Source organism: Nipponia nippon, unplaced genomic scaffold, assembly GCF_047370975.1.
Source record: "Nipponia nippon isolate SJK-2023a ecotype South Korea unplaced genomic scaffold, ASM4737097v1 scaffold_14, whole genome shotgun sequence".
NCBI classification, from domain to species: domain Eukaryota; kingdom Metazoa; phylum Chordata; class Aves; order Pelecaniformes; family Threskiornithidae; genus Nipponia; species Nipponia nippon.
Genome location: NW_028262330.1, coordinates 14,087,802 through 14,108,820, shown reverse-complemented (window position 1 = coordinate 14,108,820; position 21,019 = coordinate 14,087,802). Strand labels below are relative to the sequence as shown.

Sequence of the window (21,019 nt, the reverse complement as noted above, 5' to 3'; positions counted from 1 at the left end):
ACTGGTTGGCAGCGTGGAGCTACCATGTTTAGTGTTTCCCTGTACTCTCAGAGTGTCAGACTCGGAGATTTCTTTCATGCTGTCATGTTCCCAGATTGTTCTCATTTCCAGTTTCAGATAATCAAAACCAGTTCCTCTTGATATGTATCCTTGTAAACCGTGTAAAATATTGGTTTACAGTTTCTCTTCTTATACAAAATAATTCTAACTTTAAATTACGATTCCATTACTGGGAAACACTGTGCAAAAGATGTTGTTTGCTCTGACAGCTGTAACTGTTACAGTAACTGGAGTAGTACAGTTTCTGGATCTTATTCCAGAAAATAAATTCATTTTTGGAGCTTACTCCTGAAAATTAATTATTTGAAAACAACCAAAACTTATGTAACTGCAGAACTGAATTGAAACAACCAAAAGCACTACTTATACTGAGTATGCAAAGGAAGCTACGGTCTTTATTCCCTAGACATCGACATGGTTACAAAGACTAATTACAAAAGAAAGTGACCGAGAGGTTCACATTTTGTGCAGCTCTCAGGTCGCTTTATTGCCTCATGACATCCTCACTCTTCCTCTTCTATCTTCTTGCTGTGAAACTCCCGGCTTTTGACTCGGAGCTTGTTGACCTGCGACTCTGCAATGTCAGCCCGCTCCTCGGCTTCCTCCAGCTCATGCTGGATCTTGCGGAACTTGGAGAGGTTGACATTGGACAGCTCCTCCTGTGTGGGGAGAAGGAGTCGGTGGTGAGGAGCCCAGGGCAGGGGTTTCACTCCTCCTGCGCCTCGGCCTTGCGGGGCTGCGGCTCTTCCCTGGGGGAAGGCACAAACCTCCATCCCCCACCCACCACTGCTTACACATAAGCCTCACACAGACCTCCTCATCCTCCCTTATCCAGGACCCTCCGTGACAAGCCTCAGTGGTACTGTGTCACGCTTGAGGAACTGTTTTGTCACTGGGATTTGTCATTGGTGTACTTAGTCTCCCACTACTTGCTGCCCAGCTATCAGCGTAACTTATCAGGTTGAGAAAGACCCTGAAGCCTTCTGCTGTAGATTAGTGAGATTCATGAACTTCTCAGTCAGTGGATGTGGCCCCCGAGTTTCTTTAGTCTCACCTCCTGTATAAAACAGGCTGCAGACCTTCCCTCAGTTCATCCCTGACAGCTGCAGGGTGCCCACAACTCAGCAAGCCCTCATGACACAATAATAAAATGGTGTGGCCAAGACTGTTGTGTCTTGGGAGTTTCTTTCATGACCATTTCCCGGTATTCATACTCATCTCAAGGAGCATGCTGCCCCAACGGAAGGTGGCTTTTGCCCATTCTCCAAGCAATACTTACAGCCTCCTCAGCTTGTCTCTTGTAAGATTTCACCTTCATTTGCAGCTTGTCCACCAGGTCCTGGAGCCTGAGAATATTCTTCCGGTCTTCCTCGGACTAGAGTGGTTGGTAAGGAGGAAAAAGAGTGAATTGCTTTCCCTGACATGTGAGTTAGCAATTGCCCTTGGCGATCAAGTGCAAAAATTTTTACTTCCTGCAAGAAGGGTGTGTCAGCCCGCAGAGGCCTCCTGCCTTACCTGGTAGGTCAGCTCCTTCACCCTTCTCTCGTACTTGCGCACACCCTTCACGGCTTCAGCGCTGCGCTTCTGCTCAGCATCAACCTCCCCTTCCAGCTCCCGCACCTGCAATGAGAAGCCCATCTTTGGAGCTTCCCTGCTGGCTGCTTACATGACATGTTCACTCATGCACAAATAAAAGCTCTACGCACTCTGGCCTCCAGCTTCTGGATTTGCTTCTTGCCTCCCTTCAGTGCCAACTGCTCAGCCTCATCCAGACGGTGCTGCAGGTCCTTCACGGTCTGGTCCAGGTTCTTCTTCATCCTCTCCAGGTGGGCGCTGGTGTCCTGCTCCTTCTTCAGCTCTTCTGCCATCATGGCTGCCTGATGAGAGCAAAGGGTCAAAGCCATCTTGGGGCTGCAGACAGTTTGCAGAGAAGGTACTTATCTCCAGCAGTGAAAGGAGCCCCCAACTCACATCTGTGATGGCCTTCTTGGCCTTCTCTTCAGCATTGCGGGCTTCCTGGATCGTATCCTCCATTTCACCCTGAATTTGGGCAATATCTGTTTCCAGCTTCTTCTTGGTGTTAATCAAGCTGGTGTTCTGTTGAACAACAAAAAATATTGTCCAGTTAGTTCCAAAGCAGAACGTTTATTTCAAAAAAATTACCATTTAAATTTCTCATTTATATATCTAATATTAGCATCCTCCTTCAAATGATGCATGATGTCCTGTACATCTACATGTCACGTGCATGTCATGTACATGTACACAGCTAGATAGCGGAGACTTCTTCTTAAAATTTTAAGAAGCACTTCTGACTCCTGTTAATGCAATCCTACTCTTTTAACTATAATCCAATTTTTTGTACAAAAGTAATAATTCAGGTCCAGGTTAAGTTTTTTATTAGAAGAGATGATTTAAGAATTTACACAGATGAAAAATCTGAAAATGGGAAAAAAAATGTCTCTTGAGATTTTGAATCTCATGAATCTAACCTGAGTGTGGAGGAGCTGAACTCTCTCACTTGCATCCATCAGTTCCTGCTCAGCCACTTTCCTTGACCTCTCTGTCTGCTCCAGGGCTGCCCGTAGCTCCTCAATTTCAGCCTGCAAGAGGTTTGCTCTGCGCTCCACCATGGCCACCTGCTCCTTCAGGTCCTCCTGTGTCCTGAGAGCATCGTCCAAGTGTATCTGGGTGTCCTTTAAGAGACAGAAGAGAAATTATAAGGCAGCACAGCACTGTTGCACAATGGCAATTACCACCAGTCTAATAATTATTACGTCAGTATAAAATATATATATTTATAATATATATTTATATGCAGAATTATTATGTCAGTATATGCACAGTGTCTAAGAATGTGAGCAGGAGATTGATATTGCACACTGCCCCAGGCTGAGTGACAGCCCTACTTAAATTTAAGGCTGTGCGAGGGGAACGTAAACTTTAATTCAAACTCCAGCTTACTGACACAGGTAACTTACAAGATAAAGGAAACTGGACCTTTGTCCCTGCTTGTGGCAGAAGAAAGAACCTTCCCCTATCCCGTGAAGTGCCCCTACATAACAGACACAACGTTCTGGGGTTGAAAAATCAAGAGCATACAAGTAACTGACAGGATCCAGGAAAAGTCAACCATGTAAAGTTGATCCAACCACCCACTCACATTAGAACCAGTGCCACCAGAAAAGCGCATAAGGTATTAGTAATTGGAGATTCCTCACTGAGAGGCACCAAAACACCCATTTACCATCCAGACAATTTCTCTAGAGAAGTTTGCTGCCTACAAGGAGCTTGCATTTTGATGGCACTGAGAGGATACCAAGCCTGGTGAACCCTTCAGTTTATCATATGCTTCTACTATTCCATGTAGGTTTTAACAATATTGCAACAAGGCAATTTATAACCATCAAAAGAGACTATATATCCCCAGAACAATGTTGAAAGGATCTGGAGCACAGGTGGTGTTCTCCTCTGTCCTCCCAGTCAGAGGAAGGCATTCAGGAAGGAGGAGAAAAATTGAACAGGTGAATGCCTGGCTGTCTAGCTGGCGCCATATTCAAGGTTTTGGCTTCTATGATCATGGATCTGCCTTTGAGAAGCTTGGTCTGTTGGGAGCTGATGGGATTCACTTGATCAAGTGGGGCAAGAGGGTCTTTGCCAACAAGCTGGCCAGAGCTTTAAACTAGACTTAGCAGGGGAAGGGAGTGGAGTTTTGAGTAACAGAGAAGAGACAGGGGCTGCTGATGTATTAGGAAGCAACAGGTAAACATCTGTGAAATGCTGCAAAGGAATTAGGGTTTGTTCCTCTAAAAAGGTGTTATGGTTGACAGCCCAACCAAAATGTCTCTCTACATAGCATGGGTAATGAACAGGAGGAGTTGGAAGCCACTGTGCAGCTAGAAAGCCATGATCTAATTGCTGTCTCTGAAACTTGGTGGGATGATTCACATGACTGGAGTGCTGCAATTGGTGGCTATAAACTGTTCAGAAGGGACAAGCAAGGAAGGAGAGGTGGGCAGGTTGCCCTCTATGTAAAAAATGGATTGATTGCACAGAGCTGTCTTTGAAAAACAGTGATGAGCCAGATTGAAAGCTTATGAGTGAAAATTAGAGGCCAAGCATAAAGGAGACCTTGTGGCTGGTGTTTAGTAGAGGCCACCTGACCACCTGTTGAGGAAGTGTTATTACTTCAACTATGGGAAGGATCATACTCTCAGGCTCTGATCCTGCTGGGGGATTTCAGTCACCTTGACATCTGCTGGAAAAGCAGCATAGAAAGCTGTAAGCAGTCCAGGACACTCCTGGAGTGAATCAAGGATAATATCTTCATCCAAGGGATAGACAGCCCAACTGGAGGAGAGGAATTACTGGACCTTTTGCTTAACAACACAGATGAACTAATTAGAGATGTCAAGACTGGTGGCAGCCTGGGCTGCAGTGATCATGCCCTGGTGGTATTCACAATCTTGAGAGATATGGGCCACAGGAAGGGTAAGGTCAAGACCCTGAATTTTAGGAGACCGGACTTTCAGTTGTTTAAGGAATTACTGGGTGGGACACCCTGGGAAACTGCCCTCAAGGATAAAGGAGCAGAAAAGAGGTGGCAGCTCTTTAAGAACATTTTTCTTAAAGTGCAAGAGCTCTCAATTCCCATGTGTAAGCAATCAGGCAAGGAAGGCAGTAGAACAGCATGGCTGAGTAAGGACCTTCTGATCAAAATGAACTGTAAGAAGGAAATTCATAGTGGAACCAAAGACATGCATCCTGTGAAGAATATAGGGCTGCTGCCCGAATGGGTAGGGATAGCATCAGGAAAGCTAAGGCACAATTGAAGCTGAATTCCTGTTGTATTAAGCTCTAGTGTGGCCTCATCTTAAGTATTGTGTGCAGTTCTGGGCTCCACAATTTAAAAAGGATGTTGAAGTACTTGAATGCATCTAGAGGAGGGCAACAAAGCTGGTGAAAGGTCTGAGAGGCATGTCCTCTGCAAAGTGAATGAGGACACAGGGTTTGTCAAGTTTGGAGAGAAAGATGCTGAAGGGCGACCTCATTACTCTCTACAGCTTCCTGTGGAGAGGAAGTGAAGAGGGAGGTGCTGATCTCTTCTCCCTGCTACCCAGTGACAGGACATTGTGGATGCCCAATCATTGGAAGTATTCAAGGTCAGGTTAGATGGGGTTTTGAGCAGTCTAATCTAGTAAAAGACGTCCTTGCCCATGGCAGGGGGGTTGGACTAGATAACCTCTGAAGGTCCCTTTCAATCCAAACCATTCCATGATTCAATGATTCTATGACATTAGACAAGCTAGACAGCTATGTGCACATCCTTAGCCTAATATACCTTGAGCACTCCCTGTGTGTTTCTCAGGTTCTTTTGTGCCTCTGCAGCCACGCGGTTGGCATGGCTCAGCTGGATCTCCATTTCATTCAGGTCTCCCTCCATCTTCTTCTTCAGTCGCAGGGCTTCATTCCTGCTCCTGATCTCAGCGTCCAGGCTGCTCTGCATGGACTCCACAATTCTGAGGTGGTTTCTCTTCATCTGGTCGATCTCCTCATCTTTCTCTGCTATCTTCCTGTCAATCTCAGACTTCACCTGGTTGAGCTCAAGCTGGAGGCGCAGGATCTTGCCCTCTTCATGTTCTAGGGAGGCCTGAATAAGAGAGAAACACCATGTCAATAAAAGGAGTTTTTCCTACAGCTCTTCTCTTCCAAACTACCTTCGACACAGAAAAGTGGGACTATTTTGCTTTGGGTGATGTGGAAACTGAGGCCTTGACTTTCCTTGACAGTCCCAACTTTTTCTCACACTGTTCCTCAATACCCATCTCTGGAAAACAATGATTATGGGCATGTACCTCAGCTTCCTCCAGGGAGGCTTGGAGTTCAGATTTCTCCTGCTCAATCTGCTTCTTGACTTTCTCCAGCTCATGAATCGCCTTTCCTCCCTCAGCAATCTGCTCCGTGAGGTCAGAAATCTCCTCTGTGGGAACAAAGACCAAGGGCATGGTCAGGCACAGAGCAGAATGGGAAGGGCCCTGCCACACCAACGTAAAAGGCAGCTTTGCAGACCTGCAGGCACAGACCCATGTGGAGCGGTGGGTAGTGGTGCATAGTGAGAAAGCCCTGCCAGGAGCAGAGGGCCAGGGACTTACGCTGCAAGTTCTTGTTCTCACGCTTCAGCGTTTCCAGGTGGTCCAAGGACTCCTCATAGGCATTCTTCATCTTAAACAGCTCCGTGCTGAGAGCGCGAGCCTCCTTCTGGGAGGCTTCCAGCTCAGCCTGCGTTTCCTCATACTTCTGCTTCCATTCTGCCAGGATCTGAAGAGAAACGGGGCGTGAGTATGGATGTGGCAATGAGGAGGGGATGCTCTGCCCAGGAGCCCCAGGTCTGGAGCCTAAAAGACCTTGTCAAAGTTCTTCTGCTTCTTATCCAGAGCTGCGCAGGCAGCATTCGATCGCTCCACGTCAATCATCAGGTCCTCCACTTCGTTCTGCAGCCTCTGCTTGGTCTTTTCCAGGGAGGCACATTTGGCATTGACGGCTTCGACATGTTCCTCTGCATCCTGCAGGCGCTGTGCCAGCTTCTTCCTGGGAGGAGATAAGCACAGGTCACGGTTTAAGAGCAAAAGGGAGGCTGTGGTGAGTGGTTGATGGATTTTTCACAACAGGATGTTTTACCACTTCATTGAGTATGTATCCTTGCACAGAGAGTGCAAGTCTTCTTCTAGCTAGCCATTGTTTCCCAGCTCTGATTCCGAGGCTTGAACAACCAGCATGCCTTCTGTGTCTACCACCCACAGGTTTTCTGTAGTGTTCTCTGGGATGGAGATATTTTCCTCTGCATTTCCTAAACCACACCCTTTGGAAGATATACTTTACCTCAACTCTTACCCTGCCCCAAAGCACAGCTTTAACTTTTTATGACAAAATTGCAGTTGTGTCTTCAAATTTCCCTTCTTAATCTTCCCCATTTTTTATCTTTCCCACTTTCCCCACACACTTGGCCTCCTCCAGCTCCTCCGTGCGCTGAATAGCATCCGTCTCATATTTGGTTCTCCACTGGGCCACTTCGCTGTTGGCCTTGGACAGGGCACGCTGCAGCTCCCCCTTGGCTTCCTGCTCCTCCTCATATTGTTCCCGGAGCAAGTCACAGTCATGGCGAGCAGACTGCAAGGCGTGGGCCAGGGCGTTCTTGGCCTGGGTAGAGTGTGGGATTGGGACAGAAATGGTAATATCCTGGGAAATCTCTTCCAATGAATTAATTTAACACTGATAACATGACCACTGGGAGGGTGTAGGTGATTGTAGTGAAGGGCAGAGGAAAAAAATCCTGGAGGACAAAAATCCATTAATCGCACTCCCCACAGAAATGAAAATCTTCTCCCAGTATGGCTTGTGCTAATCAGACCCTGTCCCCACTAGGCAGTGTGAAGTTAAGAGTTTTCAATGGCCAGCTGTAGGAAAAGTGATCACCTTTATCTCTTCCTCTAGGTGCCTCTTGAGTTCCTCAATTTGTTGGGTGAAAGCCTGCTTGCCTCTTGAGAGCTGAGAAATCAGAGCATCTTTCTCTTCCACCTGGCGTGAATATTCACCTAGGAAAGCACACAGAAAGGAAATACATTAATTGCCATTCATGACACAAAAAACCTGTTTTAGGATGCTCTCCCATTCCGCAGAACAGAGGAGGTTCTCTCACCTGATTCTGTCTGCAGACGAGCTCTTTGAGCATTGAGGTCATTGATCATGCGCTGATGCTCTTCTTCCTTTGTCTTAATCTCACTCAGCTGATCTTCCAGTGTGCGGCACATCTTCTCCAGATTTGCCTGTGGAGATCACAGAGAAGGAAAGAAGACTGGTATCTGGGCTCCTCCTTATTCTGAACAGGATGATTCTTACCAGAAAAATGTGAATACAAGTGCAATCTATATACTGCTCATTGGCGCTACAAGGTTAGAAATACAGTTCTACAAACAGACAGAGAGATATGTCGTAACCTGACCATATTTTAAAAAGATATGTTTCAACATTATTTGTTTTCAAGTTGTTTTCAATATACTTTTCAGTACCTTGGCTTTGGAGACAGACTCCATGTTACTGGCCAAGTCATCAGTCTCCATCTTCAGCTCACTCTTCTCCTTCTCCAGCTTCTGCTTCACTCGTTGCAGGTTGTCAATCTGCTCCCCAAGCTCAGCTGTGCTGTCCGCATGCTTCTTCCGCAGGGCGGCAGCTGTGGCTTCGTGCTGCAGTGTGGCCTCTTCGAGGTCGCGACGCATCTTCTGAAACTCTGCCTCACGCTTCTTGTTCATCTCAATCTGAGCTGCGGTAGCCCCTCCTGCTTCTTCCAGGCGCTCGCTGATCTCCTCTAGCTCCCGCGAGAGGTCAGCCCGATGCTTCTCTGCTTTTGCCCGAGAAGTTCGCTCTGCCTCAATTTCCTCCTCCAGTTCCTCAATGCGAGCCTGGGGAACATTAGGGACCCTTCACACCCGTGCCCTCCTCCTACCTGATGTCTTTCTGAAGGGCAGAAGAGAAGGAACAGAGACTTGCCTGCAGCTCCTTGATCTTCTTCTGTAGTTGCATGCCCAGGGCTTGCTCATCCTCGATTTTGCTCTGGATCTGGCTGATTTCAAAGTCTTTCCTTTGGGCAAAGCAAACCGTGTTAGAGCTCAAAGGAAGAAGACAAGTGCACCAGCCCAGCACTCAGGTGCCCCACAGCCACACTTACTTCTTCAGTTTCTCATCCAGCTGCTGCTTATCATTTTCCAGATCCATTATGCTGTCATGGGCCAGCTTCAGGTCTCCTTCGAGTTTCCTCTTAGCTCTCTCAAGGTCCATGCGCAGTTTCTTCTCTTGCTCCAGGGACCCTTCCAGCTACAAAGAACAAGACCATCAGTGCTCTGCCAGCCAGGTCGAACTCCGTACCTGGACTTATTCTTGCTCTATGCCTGTGTGCTTACATCGTCCACTTGCTGCTCCAGCTTGGTCTTGGCTTTGGTCAGAGTATTGACTTTGTCCTCTTCTGCCTGCAGGTCATCCAGTGTCTGCTGATGGGCCTCTTGGAGGGCTTTCTTCTCTTTTGTCAGCTTGGCAATGGTCTCGTCCAGGGCTGCCATCTCCTCTGTGAGGTTTTTCACCTACAAATATGAGCAAGTGTCAAAATTTGGTAGAAAACATGCCTGCTGGTGCAGTGACATTTTCACTTTGCAGTGTTTTGCCAGCTGTTTAATTTATCCTTTGGTGCTTAGACAAGGCCCAGCTCAAAATTTTCCAAAACTAGTATGTCTTACAGTAGCAGGCTCTTACTTTTAGAGTCAGTGATGTCTTGGCCCTTTATGTGTGTACCTTGTTTTCAGTGGCATGTTTTTCCTTTTCAACCTTGGCCAGTGTTAATTCAAGGTCATCAATATCTTTCTTCAGCTCTGAACATTCGTCCTCCAGTTTCCTCTTCTTGGCTGTTAGCTCAGCATTAATTTCCTCCTCATCCTCAGCCCTTTCAGTCACCTCCTTTACTTTGGCTTCCAGCTGGATTTTGGTTTTGATGAGCTGATCACACCTTTCCTCAGCATCAGCTAAAGCATCAGCTTCCTGTTGGGAAAATACAGGAAAGGTTATTTAATGCTGAATGAACAGATGTGCATCAGTAAGACCTTTGGGATCACTTTTTGGGAAAAGGTTACTGCGTAAATACATTACAAATTACAAATTTAGAATAAATATTTAATCAGTTGGTTTTTTTCCTGACCTTTCACATGATCAGATACTGTGTCTAGCTCCATTGTTTTTCACCTTGTTGATTTCAGCTATGTCAGTGGGTTACTTGGATTTAATTTGATGTTTCCATTTCCTCCTTTAGAAAGTGATTGTATTTTATAATATGCCATATTCAAATTTATGTCAAGTATTAACAAATGTAAATAATTCCACCATTGAGAAAATATTTTGAACTCCCATTAGTAGATTCATACCGAGCCAATACAGTCAGCAGACACTAGAACAAGATTCATCATCCTGTGAAATGGACACTTCAACTCAAGGGTACTACGTAAATGCTGCCTCAGTTTTATGAGAGGCCAAATGCCATTGGAGACAAATATTCAAAGCTGGCACTTGTGTCATAGGATGTAATGGACATCTGCATCTTCTGGGAGCAGCAGATACAGGAGCTCAAGTGAGATATGCCATAAGAAATGGCACTAGGCTGTTCATTTTGACAACTGAATTAAGACAGAGTAGTTGGTCAACTGAATCACTGTCCCCACTCCACTAAATACACTACAGTGACTACACTGAGGCTTTATATCAAGATCTCACATAGAGACATGTACAGGTAGGCATTAAGATTAAAATGTCATTCTTAAACTTCACTTTGTAATAGTGAGACTGACTGGGGAAAGAATATGGTCTCAGTTTTACATTTAGTTACATGGTGTTCAGCTTAAAATATTTTGTAAGGCACTTTAGTGTGCAATTTGAGAGTTCTGTAGTATGAAAGAAGAGTTAGAACTTATTCACTCATTTCCCCTATAAAAAAAAAAAAATAATATTACTCACAGCCTGCACTTGGAGCTGCAGGTCATTTTTCTCCTGCACCAGTTTCACCATTTTCTCCTCCAGCTCCTTCCTCTTTGCCTCAGACTTTGCAAGCTCTTCCTTGGTTTTCTCAAACTCTTCCTTCATGTTGGCCATCTCCTTCTCAGATTCTGCACTCTTCAGCAAGGGCTTGATCTTGAAGAACAGCTTCATCCAGGGCCAGTGCTTCACGTTCATGAATGCACGAATATTGTACTGGATGCAAAAGATGGACTCCCTGAAGCACAATTAAAACGTGCATTGAATATTTTCAGCATGATGCGTGCCAACACTTTCCCCCAAGTACAGTGACTTTAACTGAAGATGAGGAATGTCTACCTCCTCTCCACCATTCTCTGGTACTCCACTCTCATCAGGAAGCCCCTACACATGGCCTGTGTGCGAGTGATGAGCTGTGCCAGCTTCTCATCCCTCATCTCCTCCAGGAGTCCCAGCAGCCCAGCTTTGAAGAACACCTTGAGAAAGGGAATGTTGCCACACATCACTGTCAGGTAGAGCAAAGCACAGACAGGCAGCGAGTGAGTGAAGGAAGGTTTGTACCTTGGTGTGGCCAAATTTGTACTGGGTGTGGTCCACATCGATTGAGCCCAGAAGCTTCTCAGAAGCCTTCTTGCTATCAATGAACTGTCCCTCTGGGATAGCACTGGCATTAAGCACCTTGTATCTGTGAAAAGAGAAAAAGGAAGATAAGGTTGTTTTGTCCCAACCACCACACACTAGCTAATGGACCCCACCAGCTCATACATAGCTGTTTTTGACAACAGTGCCCAGCCTGAATGAACATATATGAATGAACCAACATTGCTTTTAATGATGTTGAGAAGGGCAGTGCCCTTACCTCTGCTTGAAGTCAGCATAGAGAACTCTGCTGGGGAAACCTTTCCTGCAAATTCTGATGCCTTCCAGCACACCGTTACACCGCAGCTGGTGAAGTACCAGTTCATGCTCCATGGCACCTAGCAATTCAGAGCATAAATGAATACCACAGTTTCCAGTGCAGAGGGGAATGGCTGTATCAGAGGAAGTTGTCTTTCTTCTTGAGCGTCTTACCAGGTGTTTTTGTTTCATTTGGGATGATGCAACGGACAAAATGGGGGTGAGTGCTCCGTAGATTGGTCATCAGCTTGTTTAAGTTTTCCTGTGGGATCATGTGTAGCAGCTTATATTAAAAAAAAAATATTTCTGTATACGCTGTATCTAGATGCCAAAGAACTAATATAATGAATCTTAGGAGGAAGAAGCTTTCAAATTCAAAATTTAGCTTTAATGAAACCTTCTATGTACTTAAGTATTCTCGTTGAAAGAAAGTTTAAAATTCTGCACCTTAGTCTGTAGAAAGTAAAACACTACTGTACAAAAATTTTCACACAAGTCTTCATAGGATTAATATTGATATTACATCCTGGATTTTGAAAAATGTTTTTCACAAAGAATGTAAGTGAACTTTTAAAAGAAATTCAGGGGGTCAGCTGAATACTGCTTGAAACAAATCCCAAATGTGAACAGATAATTACTAGGGAAAGGCAGTGAATAACTTCTGCTCACGTCATACTTACTATTGTTTCATCATAAAACCAAGGTTATGAGAAGAACAGTTTATATAGCTCAGATTTGAAACTACATTCATGTCACTTTACAAATAATGAAATTCATACTTTACCCGGAAAAGAGCTGACACAGTCTGGAAAGAAGAACCCTTCTTCTTGCCACCCTTCTTTCCACCTCCAGCGCCACCACCACTAGCCTCTTCAGAAACAAAAAGAGTTTTTTAACATTTTCTTTTTTGTTGCATCTTTAGATATCATAAATGTTGGAAAAAAAGAATTTTAGAAAACTAACCTGTTTCTGCTCCACCATAGGAGGCAAAAAGTAAAGCCAGTGTCTTCACGGATGATTTCTGGTACAACCCAATGACAGTTTCATTCAAGGGATCCTTGTTCTTCTCAAGCCAGCCAGTGATATTGTAGTCCACCGTGCCAGCATAGTGCACAAGGGAGAAGTGGGCCTCAGCCTTGCCTTTGGCAGGCTTGGGCTTCTGGAAGTTGCTGGACTTGCCCAGATGCTGGTCATAGAGCTTGTTCTTGAAAGAGGTGTCAGTTGCCTTGGGGAACATGCACTCCTCTTCCAGGATGGAGAAGATGCCCATTGGCTGGAATATAGATAGTACAATAAAGAAGAGAGAATGCCTGTAGAATAATATGATCACAGCTTGGCCTTAAAAGGAATACAGTAAAAGACAGGAAGCTGAGAAACAAACCAATACCCTTGCCATGAAGAAAATTTCTTTCTAAAATGTGAGTTTAAAAGATTTACCTGCTTGACTCACACTTTGGCACAGTGCTTCAGGAATGGTTTTTATGCCAAAACCCATGTTAAAAAATCAGGAGGAGAAAGGTTATATTTAAAAATGTCTTTCACAGATGTGTCCATTGTTTATTTACTTCAGTTTTTGTACTTTTAATCAACTCCCTAAATTATAAGGAACTACAAGAAATCTCTTTCAGTTTCTTGCACTCAGAGGTCAGGCACTGACTGTATTGGCCTGTACTTACTTTACTATGAACTATCTAGAAAAAATGTATTGTCCACATAACTTTATTCCAGAACCTTAAGAAAATATTTTTATTTTGCTTTGGGAGCTGTTCTGTGTTTTTGAAAAAAATATCCTTTAATCAAGCAAGCAGAGATACCTTTCACACACAGAAGGTTTGTGAGGAATGACTTCCATAGTTATCTGTGTACTTTGTAATATCTCTAGTGCGTATTAAGCAATCATACAGATCAAGAGATATTTCAACAACAGAATGCATGAAACTAACCATGGAAGAAACGTTTTTTTTTTTAATAGCATTTAACCATTTTCAATTTAAAATAATGAGTTCCCGAAAATACAAGATATTTTGTATTAAAAATTTACTTTCTCAATGAGCTCAATGCAGGCAGCCAAGTCCATCCCAAAGTCAATGAATGTCCATTCAATTCCTTCCTTCTTGTACTCCTCCTGCTCCAGCACGAACATGTGGTGGTTGAAGAACTGTTGCAGTTTCTCGTTGGTGAAGTTGATGCACAGCTGCTCCAGGCTGTTGAACTTCCAAGTGGAAAAAAAGCCACCCATCATCAACATGCACAGTTCTTGATCATTTTCAACCCTTTATAAATCTCCCCAGTTAAAACACGACTACAGTACCACAGCAGGACCTATGTACAGCTCCATAAAGAAATACCTACGTAATGAAAATGGAAACTTTTCGAGAGCAGATACTCCTAGTGAATGTCCTAAAATTCATAAATTACTTTGGCATTTTTTTCTTCAGCCAAAAAGATGAGTGTGTGCCCTGGTCTCCAATTTTTAAACAGCTGATATCTCTGATTAAACACTTACCTATTCATTCCTTGGTCCTTTAAACAATTTACACATCTTTAACCTGTTATATGTTTGTCAATGGGTCTCCAAATCCTAGTTCTGCTCTAGAAGCTCTTATGTAAACTTATTGTAATTATGTTGGGTTTTATAAATCATTAACATTAAGCTCAAACTGTTAAAATATTACAACATATAAAATTCTATTTGCTACTTCTACACAAACAACAGAACTCTATTTTTGCACTGATGAAACTTCTGAGGATTTTGCTCTGTGCTACAAAAGAAAATGAAGGATTTTCTTCCAGAAAATTGCAAATTACTAGCATGTTAAACCTTCAGAAGAATATTACTTGCAAGTCCTCTGATATAGCTAACTCCCCCTGCAAGAGCAGTCCTCAGACCTGGAATCCTTACATCAAAGATCTCGAAGCCAGCAATGTCCAGCACACCGATGAAGTACTGTCTGGGCTGCTTTGTATCCAGCTGTTGGTTGATGCGAACAACCATCCACAGGAACATCTTCTCATAGACAGCCTTTGCCAGTGCACCCACTGCATTGTTCACCTAAAATAAAGTATTCGGCGGAAGGAAAATAGTACCCAGAGCAAGAGAGTAAATCAAGACAGAGCTTCCCAGTTACCGTCTGGTTGTTACCTGCTGCACAGTTTGACCCTTGGTCACGTATTCATTCCCAACCTTGACTCTGGGGTAGCAGAGGGCCTTGAGCAAGTCTGCTGAGTTCAGACCCATCAAGTAGGCGGCTTTGTCAGCAACTAAGCAGAAGGACAAGGAGACATAAATATTAAGACTAACAAGACATGAGGCCTTTTGAGTGATGAACCCTTTCCAAAGCAGCTGCAATATTGAATGTCCTTGTGATCAAACTCTGCTTACTGGATCTCAGAGGAAGCACGAGAGTCATTAAAACAAAAATCATCGTTGTTTTGAAAGCTTTTCAGAGCAGTACACCTAAATGCTATTTGTGTCTTCAAAAATCTTCACAGAAGCATCTAGAAACAATGTATTTATTAAAAATTCCTCCTGCAAGCTGAAGTTCATCACTTCAGTCCAGAGCTAATTGGTATCTGTAAGCCAGGCAACAAAACACCAAAGTCTTAGCAGGTTGGCCACCTGAGTGTAACGCAAAACATACACTTAGGTACTTGGGCTACCTGTACTCTTTGGCAGCAGCTATAACCCTAAAGGCAAATGCATTCCAAAATTAGAGGTAATAATTAAGCAGTGCCCCTTTCTGGAGACTTATTGCTATAGTCATAGAAGAAAGGCAGGCATATTCATTAATTCAGGATCAAAACCTAAGAATTCAGTCCTGAAGCTGGCCATCTGAGAGCATTCTTTGGAAGAAGTAGACAGGGCTTAGTAATTTTAAAACACGTATGCATTATATAACATTTAGGAGATTAAGTAGTCAACTGAGAAGGAGAAATCTAAGTCAGTTGTTCCCTAGCATAGTGTACCTATGCTTCACTCAGACTTACGTTCAGATAACACTTCCATGCGCTGACAATTGTGGGTTTGAATCTCCAAAGGAGAAGAAAGAAATTGAAGGAAAGTTCTCTTTTACCTGTGCAAAATTCCTAAATAACATGTGATTTATGAAGGAGAAATTCTAACACTTAACTTAATGTCTCAATTTTCTTTAAAAAAAGCAAGCCGAAATATATTTGCTGAAAAATCTTTGTCTTCTCAGTGGGTTTTTAATATAAGTATACTGAGCAGGCTGTGCTATCCAGAACTGTGATAGCCCAGGAAAGAATTATGGACACATATGCAATTTATACTTCAAATAAAGATTAGGTCGTAATTGAAAAAAGGGTATATTTTGGATGGCAGTTTCATACCTATATACTAGCTCCACCTAAACACTTTTTTACACATTTCCACTGTTCTCAATCTTCCAAATACTGAATTATTATTACCACTTCTATTTCTAACAGGTCAGCCGCAGACTTTGCTAATACCTTCTGTGCCATCAGGCTCTGCCTGCTCCTCTCGTTGTTTCTGCTTGAACTTCAAGTTGCCATAGTGCATGACAGCTCCTGTCAGCTTGTAAATGGCTGTTTTTTCATCAGCAGTGAAGCCCAGGATGTCAATGGCACTCTGCAATAGGAACAATAAAATAAAAGCTTTGTCTGGGAGAGATGACAATAGGTACAACTTTTTTGTTCGTTACTTACATCTGTAGCCATCAGCTCCTCCTGGTCATTAATGCTGGGAACCGTGATCTCACCTTGACTCACAAAGTGATAGTCGTATGGGTTGGTGGTAATGAGAAGCATGTCTGAAAGTAAGAAGAGGCAACATGCAGGCTTAGTTTAGTCAAGCAAGTAGTAGTGTAGCTGATGCTCAGCAATCTTCCTCCAAGTTAGATATTCTTCCTACCTATTAGCTCTGGCTTCTTGTTGGACATGATCTGGTAAAATATGTGGTAGCTTCTTTCTGCCTTGAGCTGGAAAGTGACTCTGGACTTCTCCAGCAGATCTGGAGGGAAAATTTAGTTACAAACAAAAGGAAACAGCAAAAAAGAAATTAGGGAGAAGATAAACAGGGAAGGCAGGATAGATGGTTGGGTGAAAAGGTGTTGCATGGATAGATGGATGAATGGATGAATTGTGAACGGTTCAGGAAAGTGTCTTACATGTTTCAATATCAGCAGAAGCTAGTTTTCCTGTGGCACCGAAGTGAATTCTGATGAATTTGCCCTTTAAAGTAGTAAAAGTGTTTTAAGATTTACATAATATATATAAAATATATATGAAATGAAGAGTTTTGCCATTTACTCCACTGGGCACAAGATTTTTACTTAAAGACATTTTATTAAGAATCAGCTATATTTCCACCATTGACATAAAGTCATCTTTTACATTATTCACCATGAAAATAATCAACGGTGGCATAGCTGTATATTTTATGTATGCTGAATGTAAAAATGGGAAGGAATGGGTGGGTTTTGTTAGCCAAACTCTTCTAACTATATCCTGCATACAGAGAGCAGTCATCTTAATGATATGGAAATAGCTATTTAACTAGTTCAGCTGCTTAAATCTCTCTTGTTCTCAAATAGGCCATTTCACTTTTGATTAATTAATTTTGACATAAAACAAACATATTATTCAAATAGAAACTCTCTCTCTCCCCACTCCCTCTGTTTCTCTCAGTCTTTTTTCCTTTCTTTCTTTCTTTCTCTCTCCTACTTTCATTCTTCTTTTTCTTTCTCTGTCTCTCTCTTTCTCTCTTTCTTTCCCATCTTTCCTAACCTTCCTCCCTTTCTTCCTGGTATTCTGTCTATCTGTATGTCTTTTAGCAAACAAACAGAAAGATAAGTAAAAATAAACAAAACTATTGTTTAACACTGCAATACATTATCGGATACAGTGCATGTGATCTGTTATTTTAATTTGCGTCTCAATGCAAAACAGAATTTTTTTCATGGCATCCCTGTTTTTGAAATCTGGCAAATTACCTTTAGGATAAGCAGTAAAGCCATGATATGAAAATTCAGTCTTACTCTTGAAAACATAATGGCTGGAACAAAAGAAAAGAATGACTGCCATACACTCCTGTTTACTATTTTTCAGGAATCATTTGGTTAAGCAACTTACAAAGCGTGAGGAGTTGTCGTTCCTCACAGTCTTGGCATTTCCAAAGGCCTCCAGCAGTGGGTTGGCGCTGATGATTTGATCCTCAAGCGTTCCCTGCAGGACAATAATTATTGCTGGTTATCCTTTCCAAAAATCATGCCAGGAACACAGAAAAGCATTGATTCCAGCCACTACCTATTAATTTACCTGCATTTTGCCTGACTGCTGCTCCTCCTTCTTCTTCTCCCCACTCGCTGCAATTGTTGCAAAGTACTGGATGACACGCTTTGTGTTCACAGTCTTCCCTGCACCGGATTCTCCGCTGTCAAACCACAGAGAGAAGCAGAGAGTGTGTGGTCAGGCAGGAGGTCCCCTGGCACCCGAGAACCCCGCAGGGACCTGAGTAGGGAGGGTACATACGTGATCAGGATTGACTGGTTCTCGCGATCTGTGAAGAAGCAGAAATACAGTACTTAAAACTCAATGAACAACACAGAAAGAATGAAACATAGTCAGGTAAGTTTAACATTTTCAACTCCATAGTGTCAGCTTGACTTAAAAAAACAAACAAAGAAGGAAACCTCCACAACACCTCACTGAGTGCAGGGGTGTCTTTCATTTAAAACAGTAGAAACAATAGTGTAAAGATAGTAAAATCTACAGTAGTATCTATTAATCAGAATCATGAAAGCTTTGAAAAAGTCTCCTCATATTACTGAGACAGAGTATCCCTTCAGAGAAATTCATAGTACAATCCCTCTGAAACAGATGGAGCCACTCACCAGTTAGCATGAACTGATAGGCGTTGTCAGAGATGGAGAAGATGTGTGGAGGGGCCTCCTGGCGCTTCTTGCCTCGGTAGGCCAACACCACCTCCGGGTTGTACACCGGCAGCCACTTGTAGGGATTGACAGTGACACAGAAGAGTCCCGAGTAGGTCTGTGAGGAAGGGAGACAGCACGTTGGCTTCCACTTAGCCTGGCAGAGCAGTTCCACCTAGCCGCCCAAAGGAAGACTGCTGCTGGTACTTACGTAGATCATCCAGGCTGCATAACGCTCTTTGAGGTTGTACAGCACAGCAGGTTCGTGGAGGTGGGTCATCATAGCCATGTCCTCGATTTTATCATACTTGGGAGGGTTCATGGAGAAGATTTGATCATCCTTCACGGTCAGGGTCTATCAGATGAAGAAAGAGATATGTGTATGTCAGCTAAGAGTTGAGACTGGGAATCCAATGGTGACCATCAGCCTTGTTTCTTACTCACCTCTCCAGCTTCAGTCTTGACAGTGACCTTCCCTGATTCTTTGCTTTGGATTGTCCCTTTCACAAAGGATTCCTTAGGATGCACCACAAAGACAGATGACTTGGCATCAAAAGGCTTGTTCTGGGCCTCAATTCTCTCCTTCTCTGACTTTCGGAGGTAAGGAGCCGCCTCCCCAAAGATGGCCATCTCAGAGTCTGAAGAGGCCATGTCTGCACTTTATGGAGGGTCACGTCAGCAGCGATCACTATGGAAGAGCAGATATGTTGCCCAAACATGTCAAAAGTAAGTAATTGTTAGTAGAAGAAAAGATGGGAAAAGAAAGATACTGTTTTAATACTATTCATAGCTTTTTTGGAAGTATATTTTTGCCTTGGTGTGATTCAACATTTACAGAAAATGTAAAAATTATATTTTGGGATATCATTTGGCTTAGGGTCCGCTGTACTGAAATCACTTTTCAAATATTACATAGTCACTTAGTAGTCAAATATTTAGGCACTGTACTGTGGAGTTAAGAACCTCAAAATTCCTTTCAGCTGCCCAGGCACTCTTTTAAAATTCACTTGAAATTATTATAATGCAGTTTCTTCCCAAGTGATACTAATTCAGAAAGCTTAGAAGGCTCATGCACCACTGTGTAGAGTGGCATACAGACAACTTGAGCATCTTAATGGCTCAATTCCAGTCTCTAAAACATTTGTATTATTGTATTAATGATACTGTTATTTGCTAATTTTAGTGAGTTCTTGAATCCAGGCATAAATGGCTACAATGTCTGTCAAAAAAAGAGTAATGCTGGTCCAGAACACACTGACATAGCTCCATTTCTATTATTTTCTTTTGCTTTTTTAAAATTAATATAATTTTAGGGGAAAAGATAGTTAAACACAAAAATTCAAAGCTCAACTCAGGAATTTAAAAAATAATGAATTTTAAAGCCAGGATTAATTTATCTGAAAAATTACTTCTTTTCTTCCCCCCCCCCCCCGAAAAAAAACCAGTGGGCAGCTGAGTAAAACATTTATTTATTTCTATCCTGTATAGAGATAGGTACCTAATATTTATAGAATTTTTAATATTATGTTATATTTGTGCTAAAATGAGAGAGTAACATGATAATTCTTTACTTGTCCCTGCAGGAACAGGTGGTGGCTTACAGAGGGCTGCAGCTTCCATTTTTTGTCAGGTAGAGAACAGGCAGATCAGTAAGGGGAACAAGCAACAACATTGAGTTTTACAGAGATGGTTGCTCATATTACTGTTACTTCTTTAGTGATTTCATGGCAAATTTTGGACAAAATAATATATTAATTCACATGCTCTGAGACTAAATGTTGAATTTTGCACTTTTTCATACTATGCTTATCCAGTTCTACTGCTGTGACAGCAAAGATGGGAAGCCAGCACTCCTTGCTCCCTGTTAGGTCACTTAAGCAGAAGTGAAGAACGTCCCCATGGGGATTTTCTGGTCTGCCATCAGTGGTCAGAGGCCTCAAATGCAGCCACTTAAAGATTGGACTAGATGATCTTTTGAGGTCCCTTCCAACCTGGGCTGTTCTATGATTCTATGATTCATCTGAAAACCTTACCAGCCTTCGGCACCCCACCACCTTCTGCTGTGACAACACTGGGTTTAAAAATATCAGGTGAAACAGTGACCATTCACTCAGCCAAACAGAAATCCCACCCAACAGGATCTTTCTCTGCTCTCTAAGAATTAATAAATCAGGATCTTACCTCTTGTGACACCGGATGGGTGGCTTGCAGGCTGGCAGCTGGTCAGCACTGTAAAACAGAAATGGCAACTCCCTACTTGCTGCTGTACAGAAATCCAGAGTGAAAACGTGCAGGTGCCTTGAAAGCAGATTTAAAACCTGAGCTGAGAAATTGAGTCCCATTCTGGAAATGAGCACTGGAGGCAGCAGGAATGTTGTGGCTCACAAGGGCACCATCCCCTTCCTTGCAAGCCTGCAGACCCCATACACTTACCTTGAAGCTTTCCGTGGAGACAGGGCAGACTTGTCGCAGGGACATTTTATACGATCCAGTCTGCAGATGATACAGATGCCTACTCTTTCTTCGGTCAAAAAATTTTTGGCAAACCTTCTTTGGCAAAGCATTGTCTGGCAAACTGAACTAAG

The 21,019-nt window shown here is 43.0% G+C and overlaps 1 protein-coding gene across 1 annotated transcript; it reads right to left on the bottom strand.

Annotated features, from left to right (window-relative positions):
• Positions 1–563: 563 nt before the first annotated feature.
• LOC104014744 (myosin heavy chain, skeletal muscle, adult-like) lies at positions 564–20,724 on the bottom strand. The gene is made up of 39 exons (XM_087751346.1): positions 20,616–20,724; positions 18,879–19,122; positions 18,646–18,789; positions 18,396–18,552; positions 18,034–18,061; positions 17,821–17,935; positions 17,635–17,727; positions 16,671–16,734; positions 16,415–16,513; positions 16,210–16,313; positions 15,994–16,132; positions 14,666–14,784; positions 14,426–14,575; positions 13,565–13,735; positions 12,487–12,796; positions 12,308–12,393; positions 11,698–11,785; positions 11,486–11,603; positions 11,188–11,311; positions 10,966–11,102; positions 10,609–10,864; positions 9,400–9,642; positions 9,015–9,191; positions 8,783–8,928; positions 8,605–8,695; positions 8,127–8,516; positions 7,757–7,883; positions 7,534–7,652; positions 7,061–7,257; positions 6,465–6,648; positions 6,213–6,378; positions 5,916–6,040; positions 5,402–5,710; positions 2,553–2,756; positions 2,032–2,157; positions 1,767–1,937; positions 1,576–1,680; positions 1,340–1,435; positions 564–719 (listed from the first exon to the last, which is right to left on the bottom strand). The coding sequence occupies exons 2-39, from the start codon at positions 19,083–19,085 to the stop codon at positions 564–566; spliced, it is 5,841 nt and encodes a 1,946-aa protein (XP_087607472.1). The 5' UTR covers positions 19,086–19,122; positions 20,616–20,724.
• Positions 20,725–21,019: the final 295 nt, after the last annotated feature.